The sequence below is a fragment of the Saccopteryx leptura genome, chromosome 2 (assembly GCF_036850995.1).
Source record: "Saccopteryx leptura isolate mSacLep1 chromosome 2, mSacLep1_pri_phased_curated, whole genome shotgun sequence".
In the NCBI taxonomy this organism is placed as follows: domain Eukaryota; kingdom Metazoa; phylum Chordata; class Mammalia; order Chiroptera; family Emballonuridae; genus Saccopteryx; species Saccopteryx leptura.
The window spans coordinates 331,201,024-331,216,209 of NC_089504.1; the positions used below are offsets into that span (position 1 = coordinate 331,201,024).

Here is a 15,186-nt window from a genome sequence, read left to right on the forward strand (position 1 = left end):
ATAAGTTTATATCAGAAATACACTTTATGGCCCTAGCCAGTGGCTCTGGCTAGAGCATTGGCCTGGCCTACAGACATCCCATGTTTGATTCCCGGTCAAGGCACACAGGAGAAGCAACCATCTGCTTCTCCCCTCATCCCTCTCCCCCTTACCCTCCTCCCCCTCAGCCAGTGGCTCAGTGGGTTCTAGTGTAGCCCCAGGCACTGAAGATAGCTCAGTTGGTCCAAGCACATCAGCCTCAGGTGCAAAAAATAGCTCCATACTTGAGCTTTGACCCCAGATGGAGTTGCCAGGTGGATCCCAGTTGGGGCACATGCAAAAGTCTGCCTCACTATCTCCCCTCCTATCACCTAAAAGCAAAACAAAACAAAACAAGAAATACACTTTCTACTTATTTGTCTTTCCCAAGGGCTTTGTTCTTCATAATCTCTACAAAGAGATTGTTTCAATTAAGACAAGGAGGGAGGTCCAGAGTAGTGATGTCACCTCTCCTTACAGCTGAGAAGGAAGTAAAGCTGTTGAGGTGAATGTAGTGAATGAAGTGTTAATAAGTGTGGTATGTCGCTGAGTGTGGGAAGTGCTTACTCGGAGAGGGGTGACTGAGTAAAGGGCTCAGCACATAGAAAGGAATATTTTTTTTCTTGAATAAATGTATTAAGAGGAATGATTTTTTTTTTATCTCTTTGGATGTTTCCCTGCAGAAACTAATGCAGCCAGAATCTGGGACCAATGGAACTGCTGTTACTGAGTTCATCCTGCTGGGCTTGGTGGAGACACCAGAGCTGTGGCCACTTGTCTTTGTGCTCTTCCTCTTTGCCTACCTGGTCACAGTTGGGGGAAACCTCAGCATCCTGGCAGCCATCTTGGTGGAGCCCAAACTTCACACCCCCATGTACTTTTTCCTGGGGAACCTATCAGTTCTGGACATTGGGTGCATCACTGTTACTGTTCCCTCAATGTTGAGTCGTCTCTTGTCCCACAAGCGTGCAGTTCCTTATGGAGCCTGCCTCACACAGATTTTCTTCTTTCATCTCCTGGTTGGTGTGGACTGCTTCCTGTTGACAGCCATGGCTTATGACCGATTCCTGGCCATCTGCCGGCCCCTCACCTACAGCACCCGCATGAGCCAGATGGTCCAGAGGATATTGGTGGCTGTGTCTTGGGCCTGTGCCTTTACCAATGCACTGAGCCACACTGTGGCCATATCCACACTCAACTTCTGTGGTCCCAATGTGATCAATCACTTCTACTGTGACCTCCCACAGCTCTTCCAGCTCTCCTGCTCCAGCACCCAATTCAATGAGTGGCTGCTCTTTGCTGTGGGTTTCCTAATGGCAGGTACCCCCACAGCTCTCATTGTCACCTCCTATGCTCACGTGGCCGCTGCAGTTCTACGAATCCGCTCAGTGGAGGGCAGGAAGAAAGCCTTCTCCACGTGTGGCTCCCATCTCACTGTGGTTGCCATATTCTATGGTTCAGGTATCTTTAACTACATGCGACTAGGTTCAGTCAAGCTTTCAGATAAGGATAAAGCGGTAGGAATTTTTAACACGGTCATCAACCCCATGCTGAATCCAATCATCTACAGCCTCAGGAACCCTGATGTGCAGGGTGCTCTCTGGCGGGTGATCACAGGGAAGTGGTCACTGACTTGCTGAGGTCCCCAGTGTCACTTCTTCCTTTTCTCTTTTTGGACTAAAGGAGAAATCTTCTGGGGCCAGTAGTTAGGACAAAGAATCTAAAACTGCTTCCATCTCTCTGAGCATGAGGATGTTTTTTTCCAGTAGGGGATAATAGTTATTGTTTCCCAAAGAAACCCACCCAGTTATAGGCAATGGGTATGTAAACTAATGCTAGGTCAGTTCTTTAACAAATAATAACTTTAGTGTGATCCCTTTTCTGGGTAGAAGTGAAAACTAGGAGACCCTGACTGGCTTACAGGTTCATGTCCTGCAGTGAGTGACTCTGGCTGATTATAGCCTGGGCTCCCAAAGATGTCCCTGCATATTTCCTCACCAGCGCTCATCTGATTGCCTCAAGTTCAGGTATGGTTGGTCTGTTTGTAAAACATAGACCTAGAAATCAGGATTATTTTATTTCTCTTATCAGGCTTCTACAAGTCTAAAAACACATCTCCTCTCTTTCCTATCACACCAGGATGTCCTGGGATATAGAGGGGATGGAGGGGGGGCTGTATGGTCATGTATTCTCTAATACTGTATTTCTTCATGGATTAGATGTACCTTAATTTTGGGACCTGAAGTTTGAAAAAAAAAATGTATTACATAAAGTTCTTGAACTCAAGTTTTATTCATCATAAAATTCATACAACTCCTCATCACTGTCAAAACTTCCATCCATTCGCTTGTCCTCATCTGTGTCTGATGATAATCACTGTCTCCATATATTGCTTCATCCTCAGTTCCATCTATGGCATTTGAAATGCCAAACTTCTTAAATGACTTGACAATAATCACAATCTTGATATTATCCCAGGATCTTTTCACCCAGGTACAAACTTCCCCTATAGTTGGTTTCTTCACTCTTCCTGCTGGTGTCAAATTGGCCCCAGAAGACTTCATCCATTGGTTCCATTCATCTCTCCTGGCAGCTTTGAAGGGTTTGTTAATGCTGACATCAAGTGGTCAAGCCTCCAGGTATGATGGCAAGTTTTATTTTTTGCTCTGCAGCAATCTTCTTTGTATTTTTTGTTCTGCATGCCCTGAACTGATCAAGCACCAATAGGGCAAGTTTGCATAAGAGCCCACCTGGTCTCCTTCTCCAAACTTTCTCAAACCAGATCTTCATCCCATCTTGATCCATTCAACCCTTGTCATGAACGTGGACAATCACTCCACAAGGAATGTCTTCTTTTGGCATTGTTTTGTGATTGAAAATCAGCACAGGAGGCAGCTTGGTTTCGTCAGCACAACAAATTAGAACAACTGTATAATGGCTCTTTTCATGTCTACTTGTCTTCACAGCTACAGTTTTCACCCCCTTCTTATCAACAGTTCTGTTACTTGGGACATCAAATTGAAGAGGGACTTCATCCATATTTGCAATCTGTCCCAACTCAAACTGATATGTCTTCTGACATTGAATGACAAAATGATGAAATTCAAGGACCTTCTGCTCATAGCTTTCGGGCATCTTTTGGGCAAGTCTGGTGGATGTACGCATGCTCAGTCCATTCCATTTCATGAATCTGAAGCACCAATTGTGTCCTCCTTTGAAATCAGTCACTTCTTTTTCATCAGCAATTCTTCTTGCCTATGCTAAACCATCTTTGTGGACACAGGAATTCCAATTGTCCTTCGCTTTTCAATCCATATCTTCAATTCCCTCTCTAAATCAGGCCATTTTGCTGACTTGCCTCTCACGGCCTTCTTCTGCCATGGCGTTTTCAGTAGGGTTTCTTCTTCCTGTAGCCAGTCTCAGATTGATTCCTCAGTTGGAGGAGGTCCAAATTTACTTTCAACAGCACAATTTCCATTCACTTTTGCAAACTGGATCACTTTTAACTTGAATTCAGCACTATACAAAAATCTTTTTCTAAGCCATTTCTGGGCAGAATATGGCAAAACGTAACCTAACATAATATATCTGTAAATAGTGTGAAACAATGAGTGCAAAGACAACAAGGGCAAAAATGCAGGTAAAAAAAACTACAACCACTGCATAAGATGCACCCAGTTTTTAGAACCTCAAATTTTTCGGAAAAGTGTGTGTCTTATACATGAGGAAATGTGGTAATTCTGGGGGCATGATCCCTATGTGCAAGATTTTAAAATTTCATTAACAATATGGTAAATCTTATAACACAACATAACATTTTGTCATCTATCATTCCTCAGATGTTTCAAATCTATTGAAAAGATAAGCATTTATAATGTAAATATTATTTCAACATTTAAAAAAACCTCAGATAACTCAATATAAAATTCCCCCTCTAAATTCTTATTCTGTCACCAAACCTGTTAGCTAAAATAATCCACATATGTAAATACTAGCCTGTTGTATTTGGTGACACCTCACCCTAAATTTCCCTTATCAGGAACAAAGTCTGTCTGTAACCTAGAACATTATCTCATCTTGTGTGCTGCTTATCAGCCTTTAGTTTTCCTTCTAGCCTCCCTATTAGGACTAAGTGCTCATTCATGGCATCTCTACTATGCCACTGATGTTTCACAGTTGAATTTCCCTAAAATTTTCCTTTGGCCTGCACATGTGGCTTGGCTTCCCTGTAGTATTTTATGGGGATAAAGGCATTAAAAAGATGGGGTAAGATGGAGATGAAGAGGACATGATAGAAGCAACACAAAGTTGGAGATGGGGAGTTTGTGGGAAAATTAAAAGGAAAGATGAGGAATAAGGGAAAATAGGATAGAATTGCAAGCAAAAGGGGTTGAGTAGAATGGGTAGAGTTATTGGAGAGGTTCTAATAGGCTAGAGATAGAGTAGAAGATGAGAAAGAATGGAGAGATTTGCTAAAACGGCTTGAAACTGTTAAAAGACCAGAGGAAGGAAGTCAGGTAAAACAATTAGTGGGTCAGCATAATTTCCTATTCTGCATTATCCAGCAATAATCAGTTCTAACAGCCCTAATGCCATCATTATACCAAGTGCCATCCACTCTACCAAGAATAAAATAATATTTTAAATTTTGATGAAAGTGCTAAAAAATGTAGTATATGGGATTTATTTTCTGTTTCTCTAAACAGAAGGTCTCCTAGAATTTCAGGGAGAAGTTTTATCAGATGGGAAAAGAGGAAAAAGGAGTGCTGATATGTTATTCACCTACATCTCTAAAATCTATCAAAGTTTGTGACTAACTCAATTTACCAATTTACTCCCTGCCTTTTGGATCACGCATGCCAATACTGTCAAAAGACAAGAGGGAAAGATGGATTGTTCCTGATCCCATTTCAGGAAAGACATTCCAAGTTCAGTCATCAAACTTCAAAGATACAAAAAGCAAATCTTCCTCCAAGGGTCAAGAAAACTGTCGAGGAAGACCTGCAGTATGGTTGTCGCCTTATCACTTCTTCTCATCCACAATGCTATTGACCTTGAGTAAGTTCTTTACCTCCTCATCATTGCTCTTTCACCTCTGATGTCTTCCGATTCTACTAGTCTGAGTGAACAGAAAGACTATTTCCCTGTTTACCCTGAAGCATTATCACTACTGCCATAACCACTTCTACCCACAAGCATTTCAACCTGCTATAAAACTCAACTTTTTGTTCACGTCTAAGAATCTCTGTGCCCCTGGTATTTCTGCCATATGAACACATCTAAAACCTCAAGGGAGGTCTTTTGCGTGGCATCATCACAGGGGCGGAATGAATCAATGAGTTGATTCATTCATAAGGAATGACCAAGGACACTGATTTCCAGTGCTCTGCCTACCTCCAGGATAATAGGGGTTTTTTTTGTTTGTTTGTTTGTTTTAAAAAGGAGTCTTCATTTTCCTTTGGAATTTTTCTCTTCTTTTTTATTCCAGATTAGAAATCTTTGCTACTTAAAATTTTAATCATACATGTAATACATCACATTGTAAAAGTTTTAACAATATAGAATGTCATCATTGCCCTTTTATACCATTATCACCATAATCCTGTTATTTAAAACTAACTATTGATAATAGTTGGTGTTTAGCTTTTCAGAAAAATAAACACACACATACATACAAACGTATATTAAAAACAGACTTCTTTGTCATTGGTTTTGTCCTTGTTTGCATTATATAGTATAATTCTTTAATTCTTACATGTCAATCAACAAATCTATCTTATTCATTTTAAAGGCCACATAATATTTTATTTCATGTATATACTCTGTCTTTTTAACCAAACCTATATTACTCTGTCTTTTTAACCAAGCCTATATTGATGTAATTCAAGTTATTGCTTTTATTTTTTTGTAATTGTAATACTGGGGAAATATTCTTATTTTTATATTTTTCTATACTTCTGAAATTATTTTCACTAGTTAAATTCATTAAAGTAATTTGTGTATGTATGCACGCATTCTAAGGAAATACAGTTAAATATTGGTAAACATTCTGCTTTTCTATTTGCCCAAAATTGTGCACTATTTTGTATCTTGATTGACAGTTTGAAAAAATTTCCAGGGCAGCCTGACCAGGTGGTGGTGCATAGGATAGAGTGTCGGACTGGGATGTGGAAAAATTTCCAGGGCAACCTTTAAGATCAGACTGAGAATGCTTGTGACCTCACTTGTTGACTTCACTGGGTGTCATAAATAAAACTTTGATAAATTAAATATTGCATCATTTTAAAATTTCAATGTCTTTGTTTATTGTGGTTGGATAGATGTTTATATATTTATTTTTTATATTTATTCTTTCATAATCACCTATTCACATTTTTGCTCCTTTGGGGGTAGTTTATCTTAATGATTGATGGAAACACTTTATGTGTTGGGATAGTATCTCTTTGCCATATATGTTGCAAATATATTCCTCAATTTCCCATTATTCTTTAACTTTGTTTAGGGTGTTTCTTGCCCAAAATAAATTTAAATTTTTTATGAAATTTATCCTGTTTTATGTCATGCTTAGGAAAATGACTTTTTCATCGAAATGCTGTATAAATATTTGTCAGTGATTTTTTTCTAGTACTTTTAAATTTCTTTTTAAGTCAAATATTTAATATATAAAGAATTTATTTCTGCATATGTTCTAACTTTTCTCCAGTTAGTAAAAATTGCTCACCACCATAAAATGTAAACTTGTTCATATATATAATGTATGTGATATATGTGTATATATATAATATTATATATAATTTTCAAGAAATGGCAGAAAAGATCTCCATTCATATTTCCCTTTCAGCAACAATACTTGGCAGACATACTTAAATCAAAGTTACTTTGTGGCACATTTGGGATCTAGGTAAGAGATTGGGAGACCCTGGTGGAGCCCAAGACCAGCAAGGATTGTTTTGAGAAGACAGGCCTCTGCCCAGGTGGCAGACTTGCAGATAGTAACCCTGGTAATAGACCTGGAAACAGTCCTGTCCCCCTGTAGACTCAGCTACAGCCCCATGAGCAGCCCCACCTGTTACTTCACTAAAGGAGGGCCACACAAGGCCTGGTGAATTTTATAAGAAGTTTATTTATGCATCTGTGAACACATGGGCTGAGGCCCTAGTGGCCTCAGCAGTGAGAGGATGAAAAGCCTCATAGACAGGACTGGGTTTGCTGTATTTCTCACCGCAGGGGGAACACTTCTGTCACCTGTGGTGGTTTCAACCATGGGGAGGAAGGGTGGTGCTGACTAAGTGAAGAATGTTCAGGTGGCTGATGGGGGATGATTGTCAGGAAGCCCCAGGGTCGAGTGGGGTAAGATATCAATCAGGAGTGTTCAGGTGGAGAGTCACAGGAACTACTCTGACCCCGGGTCACCGAAAGTTCCACCTGGTTAGTGAGGCTGTTGGTAAGTGAGTGACCCTGGACCTGAACCTAACACCACCCACCTTGGTCCTGGATGTGGATGTTAAAGTAGCCTGTGACCCAGCTCCAGCCCTTCTGAGCTACCAGACCTGCCCACCCAAGGACAAGGCAAAAGATACACTCAGTCATGCCCCTGTGACAGGTTCTTCAACCTCAGTGAAGTTGCAAACATTAAAATGGCCTTGTAGTCGTGGGTCAGGAACAATCCTGCTTGTCCAGGCACATGTCAGAAGACACATTCTTCTTCTGTGTGCCTGGAGAGAGGCCCACTGGCCTCAAGCCAACTACAGATCTTGAAGTGACCCCATAAACCAGCTCCTACCCTCTGAAGCAAGGGCTAGGAACACTCTTCCCACCAGTGACTTGGATGAAGACACACTTGCACTGGTAGGCCTACCAAACTCGCTCTGACTGTGGTTCTTGCAGATGCCCTATACCCAATATCCAACTTCAAAGAGCCATCTCAGCAGTTTATTGGAACCAGCTCTGGACATTCCTGCCAGAATATTAAATCCTGAATCCTGAAAAGTGCTCCCATATCTATTCACTCAACCTATTCAGCCTTATACTCTAACTACCCCTTCAGTCTTCATGATCCATTCCCATACTGCTCCTCTATAAACTGAAGGAACTTCCAGTTTCTGCCAGGATATATTAGTCAGTGTATTAGTTTCTTATTGTTCCTATAACAAATTATGATAAACTTGGTGACTTAAAACAACAGAAATTTATTCTCTCATGGTTCTGGAGACCAATCCAAAGTCAGTCCTACAGGGCTAACTTCAAGGCATCAACAGCAAAAGTTCTTTCTGGAAGCTCTGGGGGAGAATTCACTCTTTGTCTCCTCCAGCTTCTAGCAGCTGTTCGCATTCCTTGGCTTGTGGCACATCACTCTAAACGCTGCTTCTGTTATCATTTGCCTTTTTCTCTTCTGTAATCAAATATCTCTCTACCTCTCTCTGATAAGGACTCTTACGATTATTTTTGGGGCTCTCTTGGATGATCTAGGATAAGCTCCCAAGCTGAGACCCCTAACAATCTACAAAGTCTTTTTTACCACACACACACACACACACACACACACACACACACACACACACATTTTTAATTTTAGGGGCTGATAGACAGACAGGAAGGAGAGAGATGAGAAGTATTGACTCATAGTTGTGACACCTTAGTTGTTTATTGATTGCTTCTCATATGTGCCTTGACTGAGGAGCTCCAACAGAGCCAGTGACCCCTTGCTTAAGCCAGCAACCTTGGCTCAAGCCAGTGACCATGGTGTCATGTCTGTGATCTCATGCTTAAGCTGGTGACCCCATGCTCAAGCTGGCAAGCCTGCAATCAAGCCAGCGACCTCAGGGTTTTGAACCTGGGTGCTCAGTGTCCCAGGCTAATAATGCTCTATCCGCTGTGTCATCACCTAGTCAGGCTGCCATATAAAGTTGATTTTAGGATTTAGAGCCTGGATATCTTTGGGGCCATTATTCAGCCTAACACAGACGGGTCTGAGTATTCTTTTCAGTGAGTAAATTATTTCCTCTTGGATTACAGACAGGATTTTTGAATATGCTTAGACCTAACCCTGATGTTTGTGAAGGGTCTGAGAAGTGGAAGAAATTCTTAAGGAGGACAAGAAATACCTTTTAAAGCATCTGCTTCATATAAGGTCTTTGTGTGGTCTTCGGGCAAAAGGAGGTTGACTTCCTCTAGCAGGGGGGCAAGGATAATTTTGCCAGTCAAGTTCAGGAGAGTTTGGGTGTTCAAAATTTTTGTGCTTCACTTCTCAGACATCCCCACCTGGGACTCAAGGTCTCACTCCTTCCCTATCAGAGCTCTGCGTCTAGCATAGGAGACACAGCTAAGCTGCACATTCACCACGTCTTGCAGCTATGCCAGCCTTACAATTAGGTTCAAGGACTTATTTTCAGCACGGTCTGCTTTGTGGCTGCAGAAGATTAATGTCTCATTAAATGTTGCCATAAACGTTTTCTGGCTTTCACAACATAACCTGAATTGATAGTTGGTTGACCTGGGCTCATCATTCTGTTTCTTCAAGACTTCCAAGAAAGTTAATAAAGGCCACCCTTTATTCTTAAAACTCCACTATTCTTATAATTGCCATGATTCCCATAATATTAGTGTGCTAGAGCTAACACACATCCCAGTGTTTCACCTTCCACCTATTCTTCATCCTAATTTTCCACAAGCAAGACTCAGTAATTATGTTACGGGTTATCACCAACCCCACTTACCCCAAGCACTGGTAAGTGGTGGCCCTGTTCTAGAATTTCATCGGAGGATATGCTTCCTAGGGCTATCCCAGTACTGACTGTCAAAATTGGGTTCCCACCAAAGCAGAGCCCAAGGCAAGGTGCGTGTGAAGTTTAAATAGAAAGTCATCTCAGGTAGCAAGAGTAGGTTTATTTATTTGAGAGGTGGTCCCAGAGAGCAAGACTGAAGTTATGAACAGAGTGAGATGAAGATGGAAGAAGGATCCTGGACTGAGAGGTCATTAGCAAGGTCCCTGCTATGGACAGCAGAGACTGGATTGTGCAAGAGCATATAGCAGTGGTAGTCAACCTGGTCCCTACCGCCCACTAGTGGGCGTTCCAGCTTTCATGGTGGGCGGTAGCGGAGCAACCAAAGTATAAATAAAAAGATAGGTTTAACCATAGTAAGTTGTTTTATAAAGATTTATTCTGCCAAACTTAGCAAAAATCCAACATGAAGTACTTGGTAAGTAATTATTATTATATACTTTAACTTGCTGTAACTCTGCTTTATAAATTTTATAAAGTAAAGTTACTTCCCTACTTTGTAAATCACCATTACTGTGGAACCAGTGGGCGGTTAGAAAATTTTACTACTAACAGAGATACAAAAGTGGGTGGTAGGTATAAAAAGGTTGACTACCCCTGGCATATAGGATTCCTCCCAGAATTGTCTGAAGAAGAGGCAGTGGGGTGTTTATCCACTGGCTCCTGTCTCCTATTTTCAAGTTGCCCTTTTCCCTCTGAGCTCCACATGTGCTCAGACCTAGTGAGCATCTCCCCATTGTTCATGGCATTAGAGGATCCCAAGGAAGTGGCTACACTCTGTCAGCTCACAATGAGCAGAACCATGCAGGGAACTCCCTACCCAGCCACGACTGAAATCAGAAGAATGGCTGAGCCAGATGTGAGTCAGAATATTGTCTCTGTCTGCTACAATCTACGTCACAGAACTGTTGTGAGGACAGATGGGGACTCCAGGTTGTGAGGTTCTTGGCACATTCCTTGTCTGTAACAAGCACTCATAAATGTTACCAATTGGTATGCTGATGTATTGTTGAACCTGTCAGCAGCTTAGTGAATCTTACTATGTTAATCTTCACAGCAATGTGCTGTGGTAGAAGGCATGCTCATTTCACAGATGAGGAAACTGAGGCCCAGAAGGGTACAGCAGTTTGTACAAAGTCAAACTGATGGGCAGACAAGCAGGTTTGCCCACAGTGCTTTTCCTACTGCACCAGGCTCCTGTGGTGGGAGAAGAGAGAATACTCTCTCTTAGAGGGTGGGGTGCTGTATACTTATTGGTGGGTATAGAAATCAGAGGGACACGCTCTTCCATCCTCCCACGTCTTCTTGTTATTCTGTGACCTTCACCGGGGCTTTCCAGTTCTAAGGGACTGGCCTAGACAATCAGATGGGTAGGCAGCTTCCCACGGGTCCTTTTAGCTCAGTGTAGCTCTTTACTACCACTTCTAGAATCATTGTAGGAGCTCCGAGACACAGTCCCAGTAGCCCCCCTAACAAGGGCCTGAGGGAGAAGGCCCCACCTTCCTGAAAACTCATTAGCAAATTGGACTCGAAGAAAGCTTCTCCCTCTTGCCTCTCTTCTGGGGCCTCCTCCTACTCATCCCCAGGTCTAAGGCAAGTCTGGAAGTTAGCTTGTCTCTGCTCAAAGGCCTTGCTTGGGGTTGGCCTCTGCAGAGAAAACCCGCCCTTAGGAAATCTGTATCTAGTCTCAATGACACCTCTAGCTTTCTGGGTGACTTTGAGACTACAACAAGTCCCATAGGCTTCTGCCTCCCACCATTAAGTGGAATTTATATCACCTGCCTTAACTACTGGCCATAAAGCCAGGGAGAGAGATAAGGCCTTTTTAAAGAAAGTCTAAAAAGCAAAAGAACTAAGACATTGTTGCTGTATTCATGAAGGATTTGACACAAAACCACTTGTATCTCTCCTCATCAGTCTCCTCTTTCCTGGGAGGGCTAATTTCTGAGGCCCCCAGGGGTTAACACTAGTGCATATAGCCCTAGGACTGAGAAGGCATCGGCCTGCCTGTCCTCACTTTCTTTTATATACGTAGCTCTTTCCTGTCTGAGTGCATAACTGAGTCTGCAGAGCTCCCCATCTTTCCTGAAGAAAACTCATGGGCTTCTATGCTCAGGCCAGGGTGAGTATGCTCAGGGGACCTTCCTCTTCTCTTCCGTGCCATCAGCTCAAACTCAACCGTACCCGTGGTGCAACTAGTGCCCCCAAAGAGGGGAGCCTCTTTAGGGAAAGCTTTGGGATGATAACACAGAGATCCTTGCTCCTCTCTGGGCCCCTGCCCTCCTTTCCTGGGTGAAGCCAGAGAGCGTGAAGGAGAATCGAGCTCACTGCCCAGGACCGACTTCACTGGGCAGCCCGGAACCGCCAGTCACCGGTCTTGCTAAGCCTCTCATCACCATCACCGGGAACGGGGAGGCACTGGGTGGGGTTCCAGAGCCTGGAGCTGTCACAGCTCAGCGAGGAGAACCAGGGCTCATGACAAAGCCCTGAGAGTGGAAGTACAGGAGGGCTCCTCTTGACCAGGGTAATTTAAACTATTTATTCTCAGGTTGGGGAGGAGAGGGATAGAACACTTGTTCTCAGATGTCTTTGCTTAGGAAAGGTAAGGTCTTGTGATTCACTAGCTGCCTGGAAATTGGTCGAATTGTTTGGCCTTAATTGTCTTGTCGCCGTTTCCCCACCCCACTTGCCCAAGAATTTCCCCAGCTTCTTATTATTCTGCCTCAATTCCAGTGTATTCTATGCAAGGGAATAAACATGACTCTTGATGAAGCTCTAGTTCTGCTTATGCCATGGGCTATAAAGAAACATTCATATTTTTTGACCTGGAGTTTATTATAAGATCTGAAAAATTTAGTTCAGTCTGGCTCTTTATGTACGTGCTTGCTTCATCTGAGGACCTCTCTTTAGAGCTCCTTGTCAATCTATCTCACCCAAGTCAAGGACAAGTGGAAGGCTGTATCTTTGCAATGCAGAAAATTAATTGCCTCTGGCAGCAACCAAGCCACAGGTCATGTTACAGTTTTTATTTCAGAGGCAGGTAGCGGATATTATAACAAGGACAAGTCATTTTAAATTAAACTGTTGTTCAAAGTCTAGTGTAAGGGCTTAATTAACAATAAGAATACTGTACTGGCCACTTATTGACTAAGGAATTCTGAGTTTATATTTCAGAATATGTCCCTCCCCTTGAAGAAATATATTTGGCTTTAGTGTCGGATCTCCAGATCGCGTGGATCTTCTCCCTGGTTCTTACCACGTCTTTTCTTCACCTTCAGTATTTCTAAAAGCCTCGAAACCTAGGTTATGGTTTAAAATGCCTTCTAATTTTTCTGGAACTATCACTAATTCTTTATTTTGAAATCTGCTTATTGGTTTGGGCTAATCTCTTAGAGTAAAATGGGGAAATTTCATCTTAATCTTATGACATTCAAAGAGGAAGTCTGCTTTTATCTTTATTTATTTTTCAAGTATTCTGACCCTTTCAATAAGGTGAGTATGGGAGGGACAAGGTGATGGTGGTTTGGGGCATCTCAGCAGAGAGAAAGATACAGGCTTTGAGGTGATGGAAGGTCAGTGAGTGAGGTGTGACCGGGGAGTGAGAGCTGGGACTCACCAGGAAGTTTTGAATATGGGTGATTTAAAACATTTACGTTGAATAACTACATTGAGTAGGCTGATGCTTCCTTGCCTGGGACATTTCCTTACAGGTTCTCATGGATCCAGGAGCTGGGACGAATGGGACTGATGTTACTGAGTTCATTCTACTGGGCCTAGTTGAAACAGATAAGTTGCAGTCTGTGGTCTTTGTGCTCTTCCTCTTTGCCTACCTGGTCACAATTTGGGGCAACCTCAGCATCCTGGCAGCCATCTTGGTGGAGCCCAAACTCCACACCCCCATGTACTTTTTCCTGGGGAACCTATCAGCTCTGGATGTTGGGTGCATCACCGTTACTGTTCCTGCAATGTTGGGTCGTCTCCTGTCCCACAAGCGTACAATTTCCTATGATGCATGCCTCTCCCAACTCTTCTTCTTCCACCTTTTGGCTGGGATGGACTGCTTCCTGTTGACAGCCATGGCCTATGACCGATTCCTGGCCATCTGCCAGCCCCTCACCTACAGCACCCGCATGAGCCAGATGGTCCAGTGGATACTGGTGGCTGCGTCCTGGGCCTGTGCCTTCACCAATGCACTGACCCACACTATCGCCCTAACTACTCTCAACTTCTGTGGTCCCAATGAGGTCAATCACTTCTACTGTGACCTCCCACAGCTCTTCCAGCTCTCTTGCTCCAGCATCCAACTCAATGAGTGGCTGCTCTTTGCTGTGGGTTTCCTAATGGCAGGTACACCTGTGGTCCTCATCATTACCTCCTACATCCATGTGGCAGCTGCAGTGCTACGAATCCGCTCAGTGGAGGGCAGGAAGAAAGCCCTCTCCACGTGTGGCTCCCATCTCACTGTGGTTTGCCTCTTCTATGGAACTGGTATCTTCAACTACATGCGTCTGGGTTCAGAGGAGGCTTCAGACAAGGATAAAGGGGTTGGGGTTTTCAACACAGTTATCAATCCCATGCTGAACCCACTTATATACAGCCTTAGAAACCCTGATGTTCAGGGTGCCCTGTGGAGGGTACTTGTGGGGAGGCGGTTATTGACCTGAGGGGAGAGAGGGTTTCTCCTTTATTGCCTTTTCTGGGTTGACGAAAATTTCCCATAAAGAAAGTAACCTGGAAAATAATTTGAAGCATTCATTTGTCGATCCTGAGGTTGGGAAATTTTGTGTGATGTGTTTGTCCTGCAAACAAACCCTACATAATTTATCCATACAACAAATATTTATTGAATTGCTTATATGATCCAAGCACTCTTCTAGGGCACTGGTGAACAAAACAGACAAAAGTCTCTGCACTGATGCAACTCCCATTCTAACAAGGCAGACAAAGTAAATGAAATAAATAAGCATCCTGTATGATAGACCATGTGGTGAGAAGTGCTCTAGAGAACAACAAATAAGATAAGATGGCATGAGGTTAAGATCTGCCTGCCCAGCAAGTATCCCTGGCAAGTTGAGACCTCATTTTTGGCTGTGCTCGCTCTCTGGGTAGAGTTGAAGCCTTGGAAGCCAGTAGTTCTGGGCAGCACTTGTTCTTTCAGAGATTCAGCGCCTTGAGGCCACTGTGCCAGGACAGAGGGTGAGGGGTGTTCAGGGTGGGTGATGGGGGTAGTGGGGAGGCGACAGGGCTGGGTCACAGGGAGAAGAGCTCTAAGAGGCTGAAGCAGAGAGTCGGCTATCCCCATGGCCTGCAGTCTGGGGAGACTTCCTGTCTGGGCTGTCGAACAAAGATTTCATTGATGGATATGAGAGAGTGCCTTCCTTTGGAA

General features: G+C 43.1%; 2 protein-coding genes across 2 annotated transcripts; both read left to right on the forward strand.

Annotated features, from left to right (window-relative positions):
- Positions 1 to 707: 707 nt before the first annotated feature.
- Positions 708 to 1,658, forward strand: LOC136392278 (olfactory receptor 3A1). The gene has a single exon (XM_066364362.1). It carries the CDS (start codon positions 708 to 710, stop codon positions 1,656 to 1,658), a length of 951 nt encoding a protein of 316 aa, XP_066220459.1.
- An 11,846-nt stretch (positions 1,659 to 13,504) lies between these two features.
- Positions 13,505 to 14,464, forward strand: LOC136393630 (olfactory receptor 3A2). The gene has a single exon (XM_066366257.1). The coding sequence runs from the start codon at positions 13,517 to 13,519 to the stop codon at positions 14,462 to 14,464; it is 948 nt and encodes a 315-aa protein (XP_066222354.1). The 5' UTR covers positions 13,505 to 13,516.
- The last annotated feature ends 722 nt before the right edge of the window (positions 14,465 to 15,186 follow it).

Excerpts from the sequence above, each read along its gene's own strand:
- LOC136392278 (XM_066364362.1), top strand. The coding sequence starts at position 708 with ATGCAGCCAGAATCTGGGACCAATGGAACTGCTGTTACTGAGTTCATC.
- LOC136393630 (XM_066366257.1), top strand. The coding sequence starts at position 13,517 with ATGGATCCAGGAGCTGGGACGAATGGGACTGATGTTACTGAGTTCATT.